This window comes from Drosophila simulans, chromosome 3R, assembly GCF_016746395.2.
Source record: "Drosophila simulans strain w501 chromosome 3R, Prin_Dsim_3.1, whole genome shotgun sequence".
NCBI classification, from domain to species: domain Eukaryota; kingdom Metazoa; phylum Arthropoda; class Insecta; order Diptera; family Drosophilidae; genus Drosophila; species Drosophila simulans.
Genome location: NC_052523.2, coordinates 4,059,190 through 4,083,953, shown reverse-complemented (window position 1 = coordinate 4,083,953; position 24,764 = coordinate 4,059,190). Strand labels below are relative to the sequence as shown.

General features: G+C 41.0%; 1 protein-coding gene across 4 annotated transcripts in view; it reads left to right on the top strand.

Annotated features, from left to right (window-relative positions):
* Positions 1–23,423, top strand: part of LOC6727109 (neuroligin-3) — a 71,153-nt gene extending 47,730 nt beyond the window's left edge. For all 4 annotated transcript variants that reach the window (XM_016175842.3, XM_039295431.2, XM_016175841.3 and 1 more), the window contains 9 exons: positions 12,665–12,931; positions 13,840–14,037; positions 14,385–14,777; positions 15,263–15,299; positions 17,341–17,553; positions 19,244–19,382; positions 19,682–19,833; positions 20,006–20,118; positions 20,254–23,423. In XM_016175842.3, the coding sequence (XP_016033586.1) occupies positions 12,665–12,931; positions 13,840–14,037; positions 14,385–14,777; positions 15,263–15,299; positions 17,341–17,553; positions 19,244–19,382; positions 19,682–19,833; positions 20,006–20,118; positions 20,254–21,428 (2,687 nt within the window). In that variant the 3' untranslated portion in view covers positions 21,429–23,423. The remainder of the gene's footprint in view (positions 1–12,664; positions 12,932–13,839; positions 14,038–14,384; positions 14,778–15,262; positions 15,300–17,340; positions 17,554–19,243; positions 19,383–19,681; positions 19,834–20,005; positions 20,119–20,253) is intronic.
* The last annotated feature ends 1,341 nt before the right edge of the window (positions 23,424–24,764 follow it).

Below are 24,764 nucleotides of genomic sequence, written 5' to 3'. Positions count from 1 at the left end.
CCTTTCTCGCCTCTGTGGTTTTTATTTGCTCCATGCCATCGCCATTGCTTTGCCTGCGTCCTGCTCCTGGCCCTGCTCTTCATTTGGACCCTTTCCCATCGCTTCGCTTCGCATCTCGTCTTATTTTATTTTATTTGCTGCCTTTTTACGGCATTATTGTTGTTGCCGTGTCCTTCGGCGTTCCCTTTTAAGTCCTCGGCTTGTTCTCGCTGAGAAAAGCGTAGAAGGAAAATGTATAAAAATAAAAAAATAAACATACAAATGCCACATTAAGCATGATTTGCCGCTTTTCCAGGCAAAAGTCCATTGGGCTTTTTATTCCCCTAAAACCGTGCCCCTCCGGGTTTTGAACCCTCATCTGGCTTGCTCGTTCGTGTGTAGATTTCAAGTTTATCAGCTGTTTGAATGCTGGCCATATTTTGTGCTTAACTGACTTTTGTTTGCCCACTGAGAAATGGCCGCTATCCCCTTAATCGGGGATTGGTGAAAAATGAATGTCATAATTTCTAATCTCTAGCATTTCCATGTGATTAAGCTCTTCAAGGCTCACTTAATAGCGCATTATGAGAGGGCTTTCTTGCCCATTGACCAATTGATAAATGTATTCTTGACCCCTATATATTTGGAAATGGAAACAGTTGCATTCATGTTTTCCATAAATCCATCGCAGCATTGCTGCCTGAATTCATAATGAAATATTTCCTTTGTGTCTATGGTTTCGACTGAATCCAATAAGCCAATCGAGAGTTGCCGAAAGCTTGTTTGATTGCGTAAACCAGAAAATAAACAAATATTTATCATGAGCACTGTACGCAAGCGAAGTGGGTCATTGGGATAAGTATAGGCACACAATATTGCTTTTCGTCTGAAAAGTGCCCTAAATATGTGACACTCGAACCAAATGGAAGTGTACGGAAAAAATATGACAATTTGAAACTTAAAGAATGATTTTATCTTGAACTTAAGTTTCTGTGTAACCATTTCGATTATAACCAATCCTCTCCTTATCCCTTAACCAATCGAATTGGGAGATCCAAACCCATCGAATATACATTATTAATGAGGCCTGGGTCGTGGAAGGGGACGGGTCATTGATGTGTGCCCGAGTGCGTGCCACATTCCACACGCAAACGGCGGCAGTCGGTCCCGAAAGCGGAACAGGAAATCGAAACGAGAGCCGCCTGGTGCGTGTTCCTGTTCGCACGCGGAAATGAAGTTCTTCTTAACTTTTTTCCGTCTGAAACCCTGCCGATGTAAGAGTTATGCATATGAATGCCAACAATAGAGGCAAGACCCATTCTGCTACACAGTAGCCGAATTAACACGGAATAAAGCGGCCAAAGAAAAAGAAACTGCAGAGCTGAAAAAAGGAAGGAAAAAGAAGTAAACTTTTTACTTTGTCTGCTGCCCGTAAACTTGGCACAACAAATATTGCAGCTGGACGAGATTGTCGGTGGGAGGGCGAATCGAGTCAGACAAAGACCAGAATGAGGTTACTTTTCTCATTTTCCTACGCCAGACACAATTGCCAAACGCAACGAGGGTGAGTGGGAAACGGAAAATTTCGAAATTACATTTATTATTTCCCCAGCCCCTGCGTACCATTTAGTGTCAAGTTCTCAAAGATTTCCATCAGCATTTGCATGTCTTTAAGCGTTGGCTTGATTTGTCAATGCAAAGCAAGCGGACTCCTGAAATTTTAATTTTCCATCTACGGTACTGGAATTTTGAAAATTCTGCCACAGTTCGTGACGAAAGCTGAGTGCTTTTAAAGGCCACAAATATTTGAAACCAACTTTTCAAATACTAATTTAAAAGCCATTTTAATTGCAAGCTTAGGAAATTTTTAGAAAAATAAGAGCAGAATTTATAATTTCGGTTTGAATATAAATGATACATGGGGAAGAGCTTAACAAGTAATAGAAACAAATTAGCATTTTTATTTTTAATTATAAACAAATTATGCTAAGCAATCTTCAATATCAGCCAAGTACCATAGTGCATCCAATACTAGTACTACATTTTCAGAATCTTCCCTTTCTAAAGCTTTCCAATTAGTAATAAGTAACCATTCTTGCATCTAGTCAGCTAGTCGTCCTGCAATCAGGGCTTAAACAAGGACCCACAAATCGATTCCCATCAGGGGATTCCCAGGACATAAGTACATACATCAAATCGCCCATTTTGCGTAACTCCTTCGTCGAGACAGATAGTCACTCGTCCCTTGGGATTGTGTCTGCGTTTGTGTTGCTGATTGTATTTGCTGCTTGCGATTGCAATTTCCTAGGCTTTGCCAACATACAAGTATACAAGCTTCTACAATAACTCTGGAATAACTACCTACAAGTGACGATGGAAAGCCATAAATATGAGCAGAAAAAAAGCGGCTGACAGAAAAAGGGCGTCGGAAACTTTTGTCAACTCTGTGTTATAAACGAAGCGCTTGACTACATATTGACTTTAACTGAAGCGTTTATGTTGATTGTGTATGTGTACAAGTTTATGTGTGTCGCCCTGACTCTGTACACTGGGAGAAAACTATATCACTTTCTATGTAAATTAAAAACAGCCAGCCAGACGTAGCAAGTTTTATTTAATTGCAGTTATAATGTTCTTATCTAAAAGAATTGATTACAGCTTATTGAAGTTTCCTGAATTTTTCTCTGTGCAGATGCGTTCTGCTCATGGGCTTGCGTATTTGGTTGTGTGAACGTGGAGCGCTATCAATAAATCTACAATATGTATGAAAAGCAAAGTCTCTGCTGATGGCCGCCATTTGAGTATAAATGTGCGCGTGTGTGTGACATTTTTCCACTTTTCCTCTGCCTCTCACAGTTATGAAACAATGTTGCATGACACTTCTGGCATTTTCGTTTTTACGTTTTCGGATATATTATCATATAAATCCGTTGCAGTTTTTGTAGAAGGATAATACTTGTTCGCTAGATGGGCTTTCTAGTTTTATAAAGTACGTGGACATTTTTTAAAAATAGAAAATGAACAATAAACAGTAATAGAAATAATTAATTAAATAATTATAAATTAAAAACTTTTTGAAGTTGTGGATCACTGTTTTTTGTTAGTTATAACTACACCTTACACTACTTTTTAAAGCACAGCATGTAATTAATTTTTTATTCAACGAAAAACTAAAATGTTTATTTTTAGCTTTGGGCCATTGAAGAGCACTTAATATTCGATGCTTGGTGTGTTGGACTTTATATATATTTCCCCTTTATACAAATTTAAATATTCAATATTGACACAGAAAATTGCGCTTTTAAAGCGCCAACCATATTTATAACCCCGCTGGAAAAAGCCCAAGCGCCACCCACAGCCACCTTGGAAAATGTGTATTTTTGTTTTTCCATCCCGGGGTCACTCACACAAAGTTTCCCATGTGCACACAACCAATCACACATACACTGTTAGGGCCGTGGAACACTCAAAGCCAACGTATAAAATATGCATGAAAAATTTGTCACATCTCGGGGAAATGGTCGAAGAGAGTTCACCTTTTCAATGGCCACTTGACCCTCGAAAGTGAGCTATACATGTAGTAAGAACCCAAGGCATTGAATTTAAATTGCGCATTAAATTTGACCAACAGAATTTGACCATTTTAGTGTGTGCGGTCATTTCCCAAGAAATTGATAAGTCAAAGTTCATAATTGGCTTCTTACGCCTCCAACTTTTTCGGGTATCTGGATGGAAGGAAGGCTTTACAAAATAAGGAACACTTTTCCGGGCAGAGTTGCGAGGGCTGGTGGCCAAATTGAAATGGAAAATGTGCCTGTCTAAGCAAATAGAACTTGCAAATGGCACACAGTCCCTGGAAAGAAAGCGGAAAGTAAGTTTCATTGCATGCACTTGAAGCATTTCCCCCCAGACATTTCCCCGAAGGACCTTCCTAAACTCCTTTTTACGTCCATGTGTTCGTGCACTTAGCGTGTCATGGTCTAATTACAGGGCGTTATTCTGACTGCCATTTTGCATGCTAGCAGTGCATTAGATACATAGCCACGAATTTGTAGCGGCATGTTTGCAAACACACAAAAATCTGAGCTGTTGGCTTCTGTCGACCGAATAAGTGAACAGTTGACTTACGTATTTTGGGGATTCGCCTAATATGTGCAACAAAAAATATTTCCTAAGACTTCCTGCCCGCTTTGCATTGCGAACTGCACGCCAACTAATCTTAGTTTTAGTGCAAACAAAATTGCATTTTGATAGTTTTGCGGGTAATCAAATGAGCAGTGTTATTTGCACCGTAAATGTGTTCTTTACATTTTACTCAGGGTAAAATAAAACGTTGAGTTTTCTTTGCCCAGAGTAATTTACAAAACTTTTGGGGCCAGCCAATGTTTTCAGTTGATTAGTCTTCCATGAATTCATGAAGCCCGTACGTTGGGTTTTCTAAACCTCCTCAATCCCCCATACTTTTACAATTGGAGATTCCATGAACTGCCTTTAAATGGACTTAATCGATTGCATAATCAAAATCAACTGTCAAATCGTTTTTAGAGATTTCGCTTCATGATTCCAGGAAAACACGCATTAAATTGCCTACAAGAATACTCTCTTACTCGCCACTCAAAGAAACAGAAACACGAAAAGCCGGCCAGATATCACACCACACATTGTCATTTATTACCTCCCGCACACTTGACTGCCTAACTGCCAAACGAGCGTATATAATATTTCATTATAAATTACACACGACTTACGTCAATTTGTTTTCGGTGGCCAAACAAAAGTGAAGTTCGGCAGGATGGCAGGATCCCATAAGTAAGCCATCGCGCACACACTTACGCACAACATATGACGGCTCAGTTTATTAGACAGCAAAAACGGAAGTGGCCATAATTTACTAACGAAGCCATAAGAAGAAAATGGCCAGGCAAACAGCAGAGAGAATGGCAACCGTAAAAGAAAATTTATCAATCAAAGATGGCAGGAAAAACGGCAGGGGAAGAACGCTCTCGAATAGTTGTAGCAATAGACATAAATTTGCTACAACAGGCAGATCGAACTACTTGATGGCCATTAATATTTTGACAATTTCCCGCCGTATCTAGCGGATATTGATGATGCCGACGATGGATGAGTTTTTGTGCTTATTTGTTTATAACACATACGTCATTTTAGTTATTGATGAGCTTGCCATGTGCAGGCCATCAATTATGTGCGGACTTTTCCCCATGGGTGGCACAAGGCACACGGAGTCGTTAAAATGCAGCATAAAATGCGAATAAGAAAGCCCGAGTGTAAATAGGGTGCATATTATGCATACGCCCTGGTGTCCCGGCACAATGTATGACACATTTACGGCGCTGCAACAAATGCAGAAAAGTAAGCGCGTTTGAGAACTGTGCACAAAATGTAACTGGAACGCAATTATGTGGCAGATTCCACATAAATTGCAATGGGTGCGGGGGAAAATCAGAAAAGGGAAAACTGTTAAGGTGGCGAAGCACTTGCTTCGATTTCAAAACGACTTCCAACCAATTTCTATTCGCCATTTTTTCCCAGTCCGCAATTTTCTTAAGCAGTTTTACGCCTGAACGCTGACATAATGTTGTTAACCGATAATACGTTGAAATTGAAAAGGGTATGGAAACGGAAGCAGAGGGGGAGCTGGCAAGGGAAAAGCGGACCCAGCACAGCAGGACTTGCAGTCGTAGTCAGCGGCAAAGCCACACAAAATCTCTCACGACAAATTGCATATTTCAATTTGCAACAACATTCAGGGCCAGGAGCCACATCCAGTCTCCCTTCTGGTCCAGACATTTTTCTTCCGCCCATCCAGCCCCCTTATCTTCCCGTTGCAGCTCCACACTTGGGGAAAATACCCACCTAATTTAAATAATAAAAGCCGTGCCTCAAAAGGACGCTGTCGGGGAATTTCTGTTTCGAATAATAGTTTGAAAGCCTCTTATTCTTGGAATCCGATTCTTTTGTGTCTTTTATCATTGCAAAATTGCACATAGATCATGTTCATGCTAAAATGGAATATATACTTATGTAGTGCCTCCTTAAATGGAAATTTTTGTTTTACTGTACCACTTTTCCGCGGTGTGCTACGCATTTAAGGGCTTTCGTTTTTACCCACAATTCTTTTTTAGAAGTCATGTGTCTGCCGCATATTGGTTTCGTTAAAATGCACTCTCACCTGAGCTCTCGTATGCAAAACGCCGGCTGGCTGGCTTGAGCCGGACTTAAGCCGATGCAAGGGTTAAGCGGTAGAATGCATTAAGATTAAGTGGTCGGGTTCTGTTTCTGGCCGCAACCCAGGCACCCAGCGAAAGATCGGCTCCTCTGGCCCGCAGAACCATTTATTACGTATACGCCGGGTGTAACGCTGGCTCACATTAAGTCCCTACATGAGTTTAACTAGCTTGCAAATGGCAGGTGGAGCTACTTGTGGGGCTAACAGGTGCTGGGATAAGTGCACCGTTAAAGAAACCCGAAAGGCCAATGATTCCCATCAGTAACATTTTAGCTGACATTTCGAAAGAAATTATCATACACGCCTGGATTTTCCCTTTTTCGACGCGGCAAGAGTGAGAAAAAATCGAGCGGATCTCGCACAATGCGTTTTGAGTGAACGTGTCCGTGGGCATCATAATATTTTACATTTTTATGAAGTGCCAGAAGCTGCCACGGGGCCAAGGCAATAAAAATCGTATTTTGTGGGTTGTAAAAGTTCAGCGAAAAGCGAAGAAAAAGAGCATATCAAGCACTGTTGCCAGCAACGCTTTCCATTTGCATTTGACTCGTTTCGGTTCGTCTTCGCAGAGCTTTCCCTTATTTTTTCTTTTAATGATTTATCGGCATTTATGTAAGTGTGGCGTGGGCCAAGTGACGCATCGTAAAGTTTTCCACTCTCTGTGTGCGCCTAATTTAATGCAACAATTTTTTCTTCACACTTGCCTGCCACTGGGTTTTCCCCAGCTTCCCCGCTTTCCTGGAGCATTTTCCAGTCGCATTTTCCGTGTGCTCCTCCCATTCATTTCAGGCTTATCAGCGAGGAAGCAAAGGGCATTTGTGTGGGTGAGCGGAGCCCGTGTGTGTTTGGGTGTTGTGTACATGAATGTAAATTGAGTTTTGGCGGGCAAAGTACTTTGTAATTTATGGCGTGCAATGTGCGTAAGGAGTCACGTGATAACTTCATACTTTCCCGCTCCCACAGACGCATTCATATTTCTTTTATGAGCTTTTATGTTTTTTATTTATGAGTGTTTAGCCGCATTTTGCATGACGAAATCATAATTTCATCTCTCCTTCGTTTTTTGACATTTTGCTTTGTTTCCTGCGGTTGGTTCCATCTAATATATTCGCAAAGTACGTGCAATATTTTAAATGCCAAGAATGTATCCGTTGGGTTTATTAACAATATAGAGCCACAGATTACTCGAGATTAGATGGCTCATTTAGGTTGGAATTGCCAGCTTTGCTCCAGCTGCGTACAGAATTGAAACTTTAACATTTTCAACTCGCCGAGGAACTATTCGAAAACTTTCTTTTCATACCATTTGAGGAAGTTGCCACCCCGAGAACTAGAAGTTTAAATGACTTTTTGCATTTACGAGTGTATTTGCCTACTCACTCGTGCAATTTGAGACAAATACTAAGTGGAAAATCAAGTTTCTGCGACTGACCACAGAAACTTTAATTGGTATTTGAGCCAATTGACTTTTGCCTAATCAATTTTGGCAAAACATTTTCCTGTTTTCCCCAACATAACCTGAAATTCCCATTTATATCTTGTCTGCCAACTGAATTATTCAATTCACTTATGGAGCCTTTGCTGTTAGAAGTTACCAACTTTATGTGTTCTTTTTTTTCGAAACCCCGAACATGTTAGTGTAATCTACCGACATCACTTAAACCTTATATTGCTGGCAACAGTTTAACAAGCTTTTTAAAACTACAGGAAGCGATGGAAAAGGTCTGAAAAAATATCGAAAAAATATTCAACCAGTTTCATTCATTTGTACGAGCTAAAAGTTTCGCAGAATCGAAAACATAAAAATGGGACGGAAAGAAAAACTTAGGCGAAAGTAATAAACTACGAAACCAAAAATGCACTCGCCACCTAAAGCCAGAAGGACGGGGAAAACAGCTCTGGGACAACTTCGGTTCAGGAGTTAAGGGGATCAGCAGCTTGGCCATAAAGTGCAAAATGACGAAAAAATAATGATAGAAAAGGAAAACTTACGTGACCGTAACTGTGTCACCTGGATAACTCAGAGCTCGGCGAAACATTTCCACGGACCAAGAGCCCAATGAACCTTATATTGAAGACCCAGTGGCTCTGCAATTTATTAAATCGATAGAGAGTGGAAACAAAAAGCACGAACAAATCTGACGGAAAATAAACTGACGAAGATCAGGAATTTTTTGGGATAAACACTTTAAACTCAACAATTGGCAGCAGAAAATTAAAAAAATTTCTAAAAATACAGCAAACAATGAATCTGCACGAGTGCATTGTTAAAATATGTATTAAACAGACCTGAGTTTTTATTTTAGTTTTCCGAAGCAATATATTTCGAGAGCACAGCTAAATAATGCCCCTTGACCAGAATTTGCTGTACTTGAATGAATGTACTTGGTGTATAACAATGGACGACACTAAACTTGAAGCTCAACGAAATGAAATTTCCTCGCTAGAACTGCGATAAACTGAAATGAACTAGATTTCTGCAGCATCTTTCATCGAACCCAAGTGGCATTGTTTGGGGAGCAGGAAATGAAAGGGTTTCTCTAAGGTTGGGAAAAGTCTAGAAACTACGACGACAATGCGGCTGCCAGCAGGCCAAGCAAAATGAGTTGAGGATATTGATTTCACCTACTTTTTGGTTGCCTGAAGGCTGTTTTCAGACACAGTTTTCCTCCTCGCCTCCTGCTTTTATTTTGATACTTTTTTTGTTCATTGATTTTGTTGTGGGTGTGAAAATGTGTGCCATAAAACAAGCAATTCAATATTGTGTGCGCATACTTGAGAATGAATTTCAATAGCACCAACTTGATTATCAACAAATTGTTCTACATTTTCGGTGTGTCAACTAAACTTGATTTGCGAAAACTGTGAAAGCGAGTTCCGCACACAAATATAAAGTGTATGAATAAACAATAAGCAAAGCTAATATATATTTTAATTTAATATTAAAAAGTAGAGACAAGTATGCAGAAGCTTTCATTAAAGTAGTTACCCAGAAAAATTTTAATTTAACAAAAATGCAAGTTAAAATTACGCATAAACAAATGGCATAATGTGAATACTTTAAATCTACAAGCTCAAAATTGTAATCCTACTATACGTTTTTATCTTTTCGCCAGTTGCCTTTTGTTTGTGAGTGCTGATTTAGCATAGTCAATCACATAGAGTCATTTATTCAGACACTGTCAACAGTTTTTCGAGAGTTGCAGCAACATGGCTGCTATTAAAAGGGAAAGCGCACATTTGGCACATGCCACAAATTTGATTAAATTTATGCCAGTCAAAATAACACTGCCCCGAAAGTCGGCAACTCCCAGCGGCAACTTTCAGTCGAGACTGCCTGAAAACTTGACGACATCCAAGTTGTGATTTGCCGGTCGCAAATAATATGGCACTGACTGAATGAATGAATGGCAACCCGAGCTCAGCGTGAGCATGTAAATTAAAACATGTTCAACTTATTAACAAGCCCGACAGTGGGCCCCGAAAGTCGCATTAGTTTTCCGGCAACACACATTTGTAGACGCGCTCCTACAAAATATTTACATTTGCCAGAATTATGCGGAGCAAACTTTTTGCCAAGCACCCAGCAAAACTATTGTACAACTTTTTTAAGGCGGGCAGTTGTTGTAGGCGGTTCCTGCTAAACTTATGTCTGACTGCGATCTGATGGTGCACTGAAATTTTATAAGATTCAAATTGATACACAATACAAATAATAAATTAATAATATTTGCCCAATATTTGTCTTATAAAAATAAATTACTATATTCTGTGTTACTCATACGTGTTATATGAGTTCAGCTTTCGATCCATTGCAATGCATATAAATTTGTTTTTGAGTGACCCAATGTAAAATACATTTTTTTCGAAAGAAATGTTTTTCGCTTTCAGCAGTCCTAAGAAAGAACTATTTTCTAAACTATTGCCTGGTTTTTCTCAGTGCACTATGTGTGTGCTGACTTCTTCTCGGGGGCAGTCATAAAAGTTTAATTCCTTTCTCTCTGGTTGTTGTAAGTAGCATCCCCCGGGGGCCTACAACTTGCAGAAAACGTCGCCATTTTTGTTGAAATGACAACAAAAGTTTTCTGGCCGGGTTTTTGTGCGGGTGGTCGGAAGTTTTGGAGACAAGTTTTAAATGCTGTTTGCATGTTACGTGGCTTCCCCTCCACCCCTCGTTTTGGCCAGAACCTTTCTGGCCTCAAATTACTGTAATGACTGGGGGCTTTGAATTTCTGCGGCCTTCATGGAATTTATAGCTTGTTACATTTAAAAAGTTTCTTGGAACTAATATAGAAATTTGTATTAATTTTACGGCGTCATTTGCTGCATTAAAATTCTACATTCTGAATTGGCAAACTATTTGAACGCTTAAGTACGATGTACTTTAAAGGATATGTAAGTGTTGAAGATACCGTAAACAGCTTTTTAATTTAAATTACGAAATCAGTGCGACCAAAGATAAACAAGAATGGAATAACATTTCCTTCTCTTGAGTTGAAGTACGTATAATATATATATTTTATTTAATAGAACTCCAAAATTCTTACGAATTTCTTAAGAACAATGAACAAATAAACGAATACTTGATGTGGTCTAAGCTTATTACAGTTTTAATGCTTAGGAAGGAAAATGATGGATGGCATCTTAGCCCATAGTAATTTAGAACGTGAGCATGAAGCACGATTTTAAAGTCATTGAAAATAGCAAACGCTTTTTGTATTTCTGGGAAAATCACTGAATTAGCTGGAAATGCGAGAATTGTGACACCGCAGTGACATCAAGGCGAGAAAATTTTTCACACATATTGACTTTGGTTTCCATTTCGTGGCACGTTAACACACAACGACTGTTCAGCAGTGGGTTTTGGCCAGGTTTCAATAGGTACCTATCTATATGTGATGTGTATACCCCCTACCCAATTCTTTGCCCGAGGTCCACACACGTGCCACGAGTCAGTCTTTGTTCGCCCTATTTATAAAAGTCACTGACACAGTAACTTGCTTTCCTCCTTTGGCCTTTATGTGGTGCTCGTTTCGCCACTTCTTCTAACTCTTGGTAGCAGAACCCCCCATAACATCCATATAGCAAACCCAAACCCCAACGCCTCCTCAACTCTTTTTCCGCTTTGATAAGCAGGTTCTTTTGTTCCAGCGAGGAACTTTCTATGTGGGCAGCAGGCGAGAAACCCGTGCTCATATTGCTTTTGTTATCCTTGTTGTTGGGGCTTTTGTTCGGTGGGTGGTGACTTGTGGGGCGACTCCGCCCCACTGTTGACTAGCTCAGATACAAGCGTGCACTCAGATACATGCGATATGTATCTACCAAAGATGCAGCTGCACAAACTATGCTTTCCTCCTCGTTTCCTTCTTTTCCAAAGATAAATTTATGTTTGCATTTTGCGAGCGATTTCGTGTTCTCTGCTTCAAAGTGAGTTTAGTTTTACTTGTAGCTAACCTTAAAGTGACGTCTTATTTCTTTAGGTTTCAAGTTACAGCTTAAACTTTAATAACAATATTTCTCCTTGAAATATATATATGATTCTCATTTACTTTTACTTTATTTCAGATGTAGTTACTTTTATGTATTTTGTAAATAATTATATAATATTGACGGCTTAGTGTTTTTTTAATTCTATCATAACAAGCTAAGATAAATGAAAAAACCGACTGTCAAATAGGAACAACTTATACACCTTAATCCCCAAATGTGCGACTTCAAAGGCTCACACCTATGTGAGGATTACTTTACACACACGTCAGCAAAAAGGGATCAATTCACTGCCATACTTTTTTCTTCTTAAGGAAAAAGCCTTTCGATACGTAAATATCTTAAGCTCCAAAACGTGTCCGTTCCGATTAGGATCCACTAGACCAGGAGAGCCTTCGATGACTTGGGGCTTTCGTCACAGAAGCCAAACGGGAAAAGAGTTGTTTGCGTCTTATTTGGCTATTTTCAGGGCTTAGACGCTCATTTGTCTCTGAATCGAGCCTGATTTAATGCCTTGTTTACCTATTTTCGTAGGCAGAGTTGATTAATGGTCTTGGCTTCTTGGCCAGCGGTTTAAAGACGGAGACCGTGATTCTCTGCTACCGCAATTATTTCCCTCATTGGAAACTTGAAATATTTCTGCCGGATTTCCACCGGAAAGACAATCAATTTCAGCTTTCCCATTATAAAATTTATCTCCATCGTTTCCTTCAATTGAAATGGCGTTAATTAACATTTCTTTTTCATGTCAATGCAGTGAGAAAATTCTGCATTGAAAGCTAAAATATAATATTACACATTGTTGGTTTTTAATAGTTTTTGATATAAGATTGATATACTGTTTTTGAACATTTAAAAATCCGAAGTAAATTTCAAATAACTAAATAATTGCCCTCCAAAATATGCCTTGAATTTTTTACCAATAATTTGTTTCCGTGTACTTAACAGTTGGATCGCGTGACTCCTCGGGCAGTTCATCGTCTTCGTCTACCGGGTCCTCGTCATCGGGAAGTGGAGGCTCCAGCTCTTCCTCCTCATCGTCGTCAACGTCCTCCTCGTCGGCTGGAAGTGGAAGTCCCGCCAAGTATCCGGTGCTGGTCTTCGTGCACGGCGAATCATATGAATGGAACAGCGGCAATCCCTACGACGGATCCGTGCTGGCCAGCTATGGACAAATATTGGTGGTAACCATAAATTATCGCCTCGGAGTGCTGGGTAAGTGCTCTGCACACTCAAATCCTAATGCTAATTGATATGCCGAGTGCATGACCAAAAGGACGAAGGACAGCCGGACGGACAGGCGAGTGAGGTCAGTGCAATGGAGCGAACGTGCGCCAACCAATCGACCCTCTTCCCAGCCTTTCAGCCTCCATTCAAACTCCTTTCAACCTCCCTTCCCATCCATCCCAGCCAGCTGCAACATCAACTGCACTTCCGCTGTAGCAACTGCAGCAGCTACCAGGCGTACATTTATTCCATAATCCAACTAATTTAGCTGCAGTCCGGCTCGAAATTCGCCAACGTCACAGTGGGTGTTGAATTTGAAAGGCAAACGTTTTTTGAATTGTACCTTTCAAGGTAAATTAATTTTAAAGGAAACCATTAAACTTATCAAACGCTTGAAATAGCATCCCCACATAATTCAGGAACTTGTTCGACAAATGGACCGTCGTGATCAATCACCTTTAAGGATACATTATTTAGTTCAGTTTCCGGCAGCTCAATTGACCACTGTGCATTGCCCGATACCCTGTGTAAATTCAAATGCACAGTCGAAATAAGTGTGACCTCATTTGACCTCATACCCACCCATTTCCTTCGGCCTTTCGACACCCCTCCCTGAATCTGCTTACCCCCTCTGCTGCTGCTGCTGCTGCCGCCGCCTCTGTTGTTGCAGAGGAAACGGAAGTGCTGACATCATGATTTGCACGCGTGACTTTGCACATTTTCCGCGCGCGGGAGAGCGGGAAAAAAGAGTGGCGTTTGACATTTTAAATAGGCAAAGCGACCAACGACTGAATGCACGAGTACGCGGCGAATCGATTAAATTTCCATTCGCGAGCCAATCAGGCGGCAAGGAAAACTGCTGATTAAGTGCGGGAAACCCCGGCAACTATTTGCAGGCTTTCTGAATGCCAACACGGACCGCTACTCCAAGCTGCCGGCCAATTACGGCCTAATGGACATCATTGCGGCGCTGCACTGGCTCAAGGAGAACATCGCGGCCTTCGGCGGGGATCCCAACAGCATCACGCTCGCAGGACACGGAACTGGAGCCGCTTGCGTTCACTTCCTCATCTCGTCGATGGCCGTGCCGGAGGGTGAGTACCCAATATCAAACTGACCGTGGCAACATACTTGCATGTGGCAGTACCCATATCATTTGTCACTCGGAAAAGTAATAAGTTTATCCACTTCACTTCAAAAGAGTTATCGTTGCACTTTGCTCAATTCTTTTAGGTATACTGTTACGATAATGTACTTTGTAACCTGATTCATAAATAAAAAAAAATATACTTATTAATGTAAAATAAAGATATCTTCTATATCTTTTAATTTTATGTAAATACTAATAGTATCTTAGCAAATAGTTTTCCCTAGACTAATATAATATTACTTCCTAAGAACTCCGAGCTAATTTTTTCCTGTGCTCTGTCTCATTTTCTAGGCCTGCTCTTCAACCGGGCCATCTTAATGTCCGGATCCGGTCTGGCCCCCTGGTCACTGGTCAGTAATCCGGCTAAGTACGCCGCCATCGTGGCCCACCACGTGAACTGTGCCTCCGACCTTCCGCACGCCCACCTCATGAAATGCCTGCGCGAGAAGACACTGGACCAGTTGCTCAGCGTGCCCATTCGTCCGCCGGAGTTTGGCTTCGCCTTTGGGCCCAGCATCGACGGAGTGGTCATCGACGGCGGTGACTATGTGCCCCCCGCCCCCGGATCACCGGCGGCCCAAGCGCAGGCTCAAGCCTCCACGGCCGCTGGCAACGGATTGGGCGGAGAGGCGGGAATCGCAGCTGCGGGTGGCTGGGGAACACCGGGACAACTCGAGAATATCGGTGGGTTTCGAATTCCATCATAGTTTCATGCAAGATTAAAATGCTATGAAAAATTTATCATTTATATTGGTAGTGGTGAAATTCACTTATTTAGTTTTGATAAACTGCATTGTGCTACTGGAAAATACCCCACAATAACAAAAAGTTTTGTATAAAGTATTAAAATGCGATCTGCTTCATTTAATTACGACAAAAAATGAAAAGGGGTTAATTAAATTCATTACATTTGGTATTAGTGCATCTGAACGCAGTTTTCGTTAACTCGCAAATTACTTTCATTTCCTTTGCATAATTAAAATAAATTATAATGCGATGGTTTTCCCTCTACACTTTTCATCCCAACACGACTCCGACGGCTTTTGCTCCTGATGATGATGATGATCTTGGCGATGATGAACACGATGTTTCCTCACACATATGGTTGCACGAATGCCCAACAACACTCACGCTTTCACAACGCGCGGCGGACTTTTTAATTAATGCAGTATTAATGAGAAAAACTGCCATTAACAAGTTGTCAAGGTAAGTTGGGCCAGGCCAGCAAATGCTTAATTATTTTTACCTGAACTCCTGCCCCTACACAAACGCGTACATATGGTGTGATTACACAAAGCAAAAATACGTTGAAAATACCTTCAACATTATATTGTGTTTTTATCTTACTCTGGTTGTACTTAATATTTTTGAATCTAAATATAAAAAATACATAAAAAATTTAGTTTAAATAAACTTCATATGATAGATGCTCATTTTAAGTAATGTCTGTACAATCACCATGCTGTTTTTTCCCAGTGCATGACTTCGAGTAAACAGAGTATGGACTATAATTATTTTAAAGTTTCGACTTCTTTTGGCAAGCTTGTGTTTGCTTTGTCGGGTGTCAAAGGCGCTTTATCTTGACTTTTGCCACGGCACGAGCAGTTAGTTTAGCCAGCGATAAGATTTGGCCACAAACCTGCTTTGGGCTCACTTGCATATAATTAATTTATGCACATTAGGCACGCAAATGTTGGGCTACATTTTGTAATGCTCAACTCGCTGCTGGCCATTGTGGCTTTTGTAGATTTCTGTGGCCCAGTGGTGTGGGCCACTTGATTTATGCACTTTGTGTCTGAGCCATTTTACAATGTTAATATATATTATTAACAGCTAATTAGCTGCGATGCCATAATTGATGTGCGGCTCTGTTGTTATACAAACTACTCACGGAATGGCGGAAATAGGGTAGTGTTGCCAAGGAATGTGTATTCTTACGATATTTTACTTTAAATTATACTAAAATATTAGTATATTTATCTTGATAAGTAGCATGGATCAGTAAATAGGGTATATGGTAGCAACATTTACGAACTAAAATATTGTTGATAATAATCATTGGTGCGTAGCTTATCTCTGGCTATAATCCAATAAACAGGGTAACTAACTACTTATGTATGTGCATATAGTATTTCCAATCACTGGCTAGCTGCATTACAAGTCAAGCACCATTGCGAACTGCAATTGAATAGATAATTAACAGGGAATTGAACTGCCGGCCAATCAAACGCACAGTCAATAGTTAATGTGAACTCTTTTTTTGAGTTGAAAACTGCAGCACTTTGGGGTCCTGGCTTTGAGCTGCAACTCGAGTGCAGCGTTGCATTGTGGGTCGGTCGGTCTAACGTGAATTTATCTCCGTGCGCTTTGTAAACTGTCAATGTCCTGGGGGCTATTAGTCGGTCGCCCTGCCAAAGGAGTATAAATATTTCTTTGTGCACATTTAAAAGCAATTTGCGGAGCACACACGCACACCGAATATCCAAAGGAATTCCATTAAACACATGCACAAAGAGCAAATAAAATTTGCCAAATATAAAGCGCAAAACTTTCAACCGACCGACCAATCTCTCCCTTCGTCTAAGTCTATCGCACGCTGTGCGTAAACAAATAGGGCAAAAATAAATTTAAAATTGCAAATGCTGCAAGAAGTATCAGCATATACTTGCCCAGCTGCTTTTGGCCAAGAGTTGCTTCAAAGTTTTGTATATATCAAGAGTGCGGTTAGCTGCAAGGGCGTGCTTCAACTTGCTTAACAAATGAATGGATCTAAAGTTTTCGGGCCAAATTATTGTGGCAGAGAGATAAATGTGAATTGATGCTTGAGGAATGCAATTTGTTGGTTGCAAATTTGTAATTACAAAGCATAACTTAAGTCCGACAGAGCACTTGACCAGGACCCTTGGCTTATTTCTTAATTCGTGGGAGACCACTCAGGTGGTCCTAACTTATTGGAGCAACCTGCTCCTAGCAATGGGTTATCAAATGGGAAATCTGACACCTCTCGCACAAGCCATTTAATAGTACACAGAAACCAATATTATTTTCAATTTTCCGAATTAAAAAGGAGATAAGAATATATATTATAAACCCTATGCAAGGGTTTAGTTAAGTTCAATTCAATACCAATTCAAGCCCAAATACTCAGAGAGCAACTTCCAACTTATTTGTAAGGCTTAACCGAATTCCTCGAGACCATTTTTCGAGTACCCAATTTGACTCCTCTTTCTCAATCACATTTTCGCAGATACGACCTGATGGCCGGCGTGACACGTGCCGAGGCCTTTTTCAGCTTCAATTCGGGCGACGTGCAATATGGAATCGAGGCGGATCGACGGTCGAGAATTTTAAAGGCCTACGTACGGAACACGTACACGTTCCATTTGAACGAGATATTCGCCACGATTGTCAATGAGTATACGGATTGGGAGAGGCCCGTGCAGCATCCAATTAATATCCGGTGAGTAATTGCGTTTGTATGCGAACCCAAGCCCCTCGAACCCGAGATTCCGGACGGGCGGAAGGGTGAAGACGGAGATTTCAAGGAGCCAGGTGGCTGGTGTGTGCCAAATAAATATTTCGTTCTTAATTAAATACGCAGTGACATGCCCGATCTGCTGCTCCGGTGCTCGCCCGCTTCCCAAGCAGGTTTCAATTAAAGGGGCTTAAATGAATCTTGATTTCAATCTTGTGGCAAATGAAATGCAAATTTTTTGTCCATTTCTGTCGGCCGGCCAGCCAGGCAGCCAGCCTGCCAGTCTTCATAAATAATGTTTGGCTGCAATTTGTCCGCAAACGGGTCGCATAAGTGGCATGGAAATTGCTAGCACACAAGCCCAATCAAATATATGATTTGCTTTTCATTTTTCGATTTCAATCAATATTTATGTTTGCGACTAGGTCAAAGTGACAGCGCAGCCAGCACACGCAGAATGCATTCATATCATGTCCAATGTATATTTCGACTCTCGTTTCCATTTCCTCAAACAATTTATTTGTGTTTGCATAATTTATGCGGAATTACATTTCAATATTTCCAAAGAAATACGCCAAACAAATTGATTTCGCGTGGCGTATACTTAATACAGCCTTTCACAGCCCACTACCGAGCATTTCCCGGAGTTGTGCGGACGTGCGTTAAGTGGCCTGCAATGAAGCACGGCAAACGTTTCACGCTCCAACTCCGTCAAGGCCGCATTTCCATGGAGCACTGATCACAGGTGCCGAGGATGGAAATGCAGGCGGCGGGGTGGAGCGAAGTGCCATTCCGTTTGAGTGTCAGCAATACAAGAGATGGATTTGCCATCCTGCCACCAGGCGCGTTTCTTAAGAGAGTTCTGATTAAATATATGGGTGCAACAACAGCAATTAATGAAGTGAATAATACCAATCACAGCTCAAGAAAATACCATTCTTTACTGATCAAAAGAAAATATGGGTATGGATATAGTTTCACAACAATCAAGTGGATCAGTCATGGAACAACAAAATTAAAGACATGTTCTTGCAACTTAGCAGTTTATTTAACATCCAATATCCAACTGATAACTTATTAACAATGCACTGTCCAGTTTTTGTAGGCAGTTCACTTAAAGGCTTAGTCACAAATTTATTTATCGCACTGAAAATAGTTTCGAACATTAAAGAACTCTCAGCATTAAGCACGAAATGTGCCAGGACAACCCAAATAATAAAAAGCGAGGGACACAAAGAGCTCCTGGTGGTTCCATCTTTGCTGCACTGAAAAGATATGTATGCAAATGCGCCAAATGGGTTTTATTCAAATTTTCCGCTGCTGCATTTCGACTACTAAACAAACTAAAAAAAAAAAACGTAAAGGGCAGAGACAGACAAAAATAAGGGAAATGCGGAAAATCGGACGGCGGGCGGGCGCAAAAAAACTTAAACCGAAATAGGCTTAGGCCAGCGTTGAGGGCTCCACTCGGTAAACAGGTAAATACGAGCCACATCAACCAAAGTGGCAGCACTCAAAGTGGCTTGTTAGTTGCGCACTTGAACACAGCTCGATTGGCGAAGAGCAATGGCAAAATAGCCGGAAAATTGGAAGCGAGCTGAAGGGCGCCGGCGGGCAAATATTGAAAAATTGTTATTTGATTTTAATGTTGTGCTTTTTCCCACATTTTCCGCAGGGACGAAACACTGGAGGCGCTCAGCGATGCTCAGGTAGTGGCTCCGGCGGCTCAAACGGTGGATTTGCACTCGGCGGATCATCGGAACTCGTACCTGTACGTGTTTGACTACCAGACGCGATTCGGTGATTATCCTCAGGTGAGTTCAAGTTCAGCTTGGAAATATGCAGTGCAAATTAACAATAATATCAATGAATTGATTTAAAAAATGGGGGCAGTCTTTATAGATAACTCTATTGCCACCTCCATAGTTTAGCTTTCAAGTACATTAACATGTTTTGCGAATACTTCAATAGGATTGTGTGTAGGCCCCTGCTCTTAGTTCTCACAAATACCCCAATTAGTTGGAAACTGAGATGCAGATGCTTTAATATGATTAGGGTCAGGGATGTGATGGTTGGCACTTAATTTGGTTTCTGGTTTTCCGGCATTTTGCAGCGCCAGGGATGCATTCACGGCGAGGACCTGCCCTACATCTTCGGTGCCCCGCTCGTCGGCGGTTTTAATCACTTCACGCGCAACTACACGAAAACCGAAATCAGTCTATCGGAAGTTGTGATGTTCTACTGGTCCAACTTTGTGCGAACGGGGTAAGTGCAGTTGTGAATGCTGCGGGCACTCACACTGAGATTTATATTGTTTCTCCTTAATTTTGGGCAATTGTGTTAACTAGACTTGTGTTCTTCCCGTGTACCTCACTCAAATATAAATAAATTAGCACTTTCCATCAATTACCAGTACTAAACACACATTCATTCGCAGCAATCCAAATGAGCAAATGGAAACGGAGCATGGGAGTCGTCAGGAACGGAGTCGCTATAAAACAATCGAGTGGACAGCCTACGAGAGTGTGCACAAGAAATACCTCAATTTTGGTTAGTATGCATATTAGATTTGTCTAAGTCTAATGCATTTTCAATTAATGTTATGCTAAAACTCGAATGAGGGCCTTACGCAATACATTAAACGAGGATTCCGTTTCCTTTTTGTATTTCACATGTTTCCCATAGACACCAAGCCAAAGCTCAAGAATCACTATAGAGCACATCGCCTCTCCTTCTGGCTAAATCTTATCCCGGATCTGCATAAGCCAGGAGGTGATAATGTGCCCGCCGCACACCACCAACTCCACGACGATGACGATGAAGACAACAACATACCCAGCGATGCCTCCGTGAAACCCCTTAATCCGCCGTACATTTCACGGGCTGCGAACGCGGCAGCCATGGCAAACTTTACGATTTTCACCAACCAGGTCTTCTCGCTGCTAAATCTCAGTTCGCCGTCTTCGTCGCTGCAAAGGAACGGCACTCGCTACGGAGGCGGTAAGATATATCCGGACGATATGATGGACGGCGATCACGCAGGTGGGGCGGCCAGTGCCTCCCAGGACAACGATGGCTTTGCGGCGTACTCCACAGCCTTGAGTGTGACCATCGCCATAGGATGCTCGCTTTTGATCCTGAATGTGTTGATCTTCGCGGGCGTCTACTACCAAAGGGACAAGACCCGACTGAGCGAACCCAGACCCCAAACCAAGCTGAAGAGGCAGGAGAACGGACAGATGCCGAATAACATATGCGGCGATCTGGAAACTCTGACCATACACGCGAAGAGCGATCCCGCCACGATACTGTCGCACCACCATGCCATGCAGCACCACCAGCTGCCACCGCCGGAATTCGCAGACATACCCCACCGAGCGCCGCCTCCGCCGAAGCACATGAAATCGCTGCAGGATCCGGGTGGCGGTGGTTCGGTCAGCGGGGCGGTGGGCGTTTCCGGGGTGGTGCAAATGCCGCCGCCACACGCCCTCCAAGTGATGGGCAATCAGTGCGGCACCCTGACCAAGAAGAGCTGCATGAAGCAAACGCAGGCCCAGGCCCAGCAGCACTCGCCCGCCCAGCAGCAGCAACAGCAACAGCAGCAGCAGCAACATGTGGTCACCCATCAGCAACACTTGCAGAATCATCATAATCAAAGCATGACCACTGTGCTGACCACGGCCGGTGGACTGGTCGTGCCCACGCCACCCACTGTGCCGGTGATTGTGGCCTCCACCACGCAGCACCAGCAACACCAGCAGCAGCAGCATCAGCAGCAGCAACACCAGCAGCAGCAACACCAGCAGCAGCAGCAGCAGCAACAGCAGCAACATCCGCTGATGGACGAGCTGCGTGTGTGACATTAATTGACCGTGCGTTTTAAATGTGATCTCTAAACGCACAGCCACCTCATTCCTGGAACCCCAAATCCTTTCCCCATGCGTTTCAGCTGTCTCTATATATAAAGTACATAGGCTATATGGTAGCTATATGGTAAGTGTGTGTGTCAGGAGTAAGAGCTGTGTCTATCCAATACGCACAGATGCTTCGCTCCGCTAAACTTTGTTGCTAGTTGGTTTTTAAAAATTACACTGTAAATAGTTAACCAAGTGTAGATTGTTGTCGAACTCTTTATCAAGGAAAGTTAACTTGGAATTTCAACTGATCTGCAAAGTGTTCAGCGAGTGTTTTTAGAGTTTATTTTCTGTTGCATAGTAGGCATTTTGCACTAAATTAGAGTTGGAGTTTCTTGAAATTTCATTTATCTGTATTATTTTATGTATTATTTAACTAAGTATGTATTGGTCTTTAAAGTTACATTTCTTTTCCAATTTAATACTTAAAATTGTAGATGAAGTTATATTTCTTTCCATGTCAATATGTGTTTAGCAACTAATTAGGACCAATCAATACTACACGATTCCAAGTTACGAACAAGTTTCCTTCTCTTCCTTCTGTTGGCGTTAGTATAAAAAATTATGGTAGAATAAAAATAGGAAAAACTAAGAGTATTCTGAATGCGAAAATAAAAATGAACATGAATGTTATTCTTCCAAAGACTGAATTATAATTGTGTATTGTGTGTAAATAAAACTAGTTGAAGAATTAAAAGTACTACTCTACACGTACAAACAAACACTCCCATAAATATATTTTAGTTTCCCGAAGTATTAATATGAGAATGCAGTTTTTAACCAAACAGAAAACCAAAAGAAGAAACACAAGTCCAAGGGAAATGGCAACCATGAAATCAAATCATGTACAGGTGAAAGGGAGCTGTTCCTTTAAGTTGTGGCAGAGATTTGTAAAATTAAAGCTGTACAACTACCCCGAGAAAACAATAGACGTAAACTAAACTCATACTCAAACTGAACTAAGCTTTGGTCGACAGAAAACAAACGAAACAAAAGCAAAATTAAATTAAACTGTTAATTGTAAGCATGCAGGTACTTTGTTATGTAACTAAATAAATATTTATATAGCTATTAAAATTAAATGCGTATATAAGCCCACACAAAACAAAAAACAATAATTTCCTCTATATAGCTATACAAATTTCCAGCTGCGAGAATAGTTAAAAATTCCATTAGGAGTTAAGCGGGGCAATTGAAATGCGCATTGAAAGCATAACAGATATTCATTACTTTTAGTTTTTGTATTCACTGTTTTTTTCCGTTCTGAATAATAACTATTTACAAACAATTGCCCAAAATGGTAACTAAAATGGCAATGATACCCGAGAAAAACAGGATGGGAAAATTAAGCAATGGAACAGCTCATTAAAGTGAAACAGCACGAAAATGGCAAACAATTTACGGCGCTTATTAAAATACTTGTAAATTATATAAACACATTAAGCGGCAGTGGAAACAAACGCGAAAAGAAAACTATAACGAAAAACGGAACACGGAAACCATTTACAGCCCCATTGAGAATGTATAAGTTTATAGCTTCTGTATGCATATACATACATCTAAAATTAAATCTATATATTAATGTAATGGTGTACACTTAGAATAATTAGCAAAATAATACAACAAATATATATATATAAATAATATATAGAGTGCTGCATAACTGGCAAAACAAAAGGATACTACTAAAACCAAATCTCATGAAATCTATTGCGTTAGAAAATGTGTAACGATTGTGCGAAAGGGACTTAGCATTAACAAATTCGGACTAATTGAAGTATAGTAAAAACCATAAAAACATAAAATTAAAAAACACTTGAGAGAAGAGAGGAAAAATTAGTTTAATGGTTTATAACCAAAGTGTGCAGCAAAACAACTTGCAGGCACTAAGATGAAATAAAAATTTAAATAATAATAAAGTTGCAAAAATTATAAAAATTACGACTGATGTGTTTTAATTCGAATCCGTAGCGAAACAGGTAAGAATTAATCGCCAGTGCTCTAAGATATCATACAAACTCGATAAAAACGCATTTCCATTTTGAAGTAGTTTTTGTTTTTAAAAGCATCCCATTGAAAATCATTTAAATTGCCAAGTCAAACGAATGTGTTAAGTAATGGAGGCATGTGAGCTTTAAGTTTCCATTGAAGCGTTAAACATCTGCACACATGGGCGCCAACACTCGCTTATTGAGATACAGATAGTTCGTACATCTTTATGCGAAACAAATATGGCTCTGGCGCTCACACAGATACTCGTACTGGGTGCACACATCCACATCCACAGTTCTTAACCAAATATTCGCAGAGCTGCAGCCCCAAGGATAAAGGAAAAATACAGACTTGCGGGGGGATAGTTGGGTGGCTTGCAGACTGAAGTACAATAATGGTTCTATTGATAGCAAAATAGAATGCGCAAAGGCAGCGCTCGATGGAGATAAGTTTCCTTAACGAAAAAGAGATGGATAAGAACGTAAAATCCATTGAAAATAGATTTATTATGTAAATTTGGCGGGCGTAAGTGAGTTCGCCATTACTCCATCTGTGTCTTTAATTCACAAAATAGAAAGAAAAACCGCACTCTTCCTCTGCCGTCGAATGCCATATATGCTTAACGTTATAATTGAATCAAAACAATTTCAAACTAGCTTAGCTTTCGCCTTCTCCGCTTTTTTTGGGCTGATTTGCCTGATTTTTATTACCCATGACAAAATCCAATTGAAAGTCGCAAAGCAATGGTGCAAAAAGGGGCGAGTCATGGCATTTAATCCCCTTGGAGAAAGTTTCATTTTGGTAATTCAGCTTTCGAGATACTGTTTGCATACATTGGTCGTACGTGTTGTTCTTCGTCCGTTTCACTTAAAATCAGGAACCAAGATGGTGGGCGTTAGTCAAGCTGTGTTTAATTTATTAGCACAGCCCGGCAAAATTAAATAATAAAAGTCTTCCAAGTGGCCCCCTTCATCGTGTTTGCCTCTGTGTGTGAGTGAAAATTATCACTTTTAATGCTGCCAAAAAGGTCACGAGCCAGGGGCGTGGCAGCAGGGGCGGAGGTCCTTCGACCCTTTGATGGGCGTGAGGCCAAAAGCAAATGGCTGGCGAGCTGAACATCCGTCCTGCCGTTGCCCGAAGTCCCGACAAGTTGATAATTTATGTTGCGAAATCTGCTGGAAATTGCCTTATACGCTAATAAAAGTATTTCCAAAGGGGTAGCAAACAACTTAATTTAAGCTGATCCAGATTTGCTCGGAAACTATAGAGCACTTTGAGTTGATGTCTTAA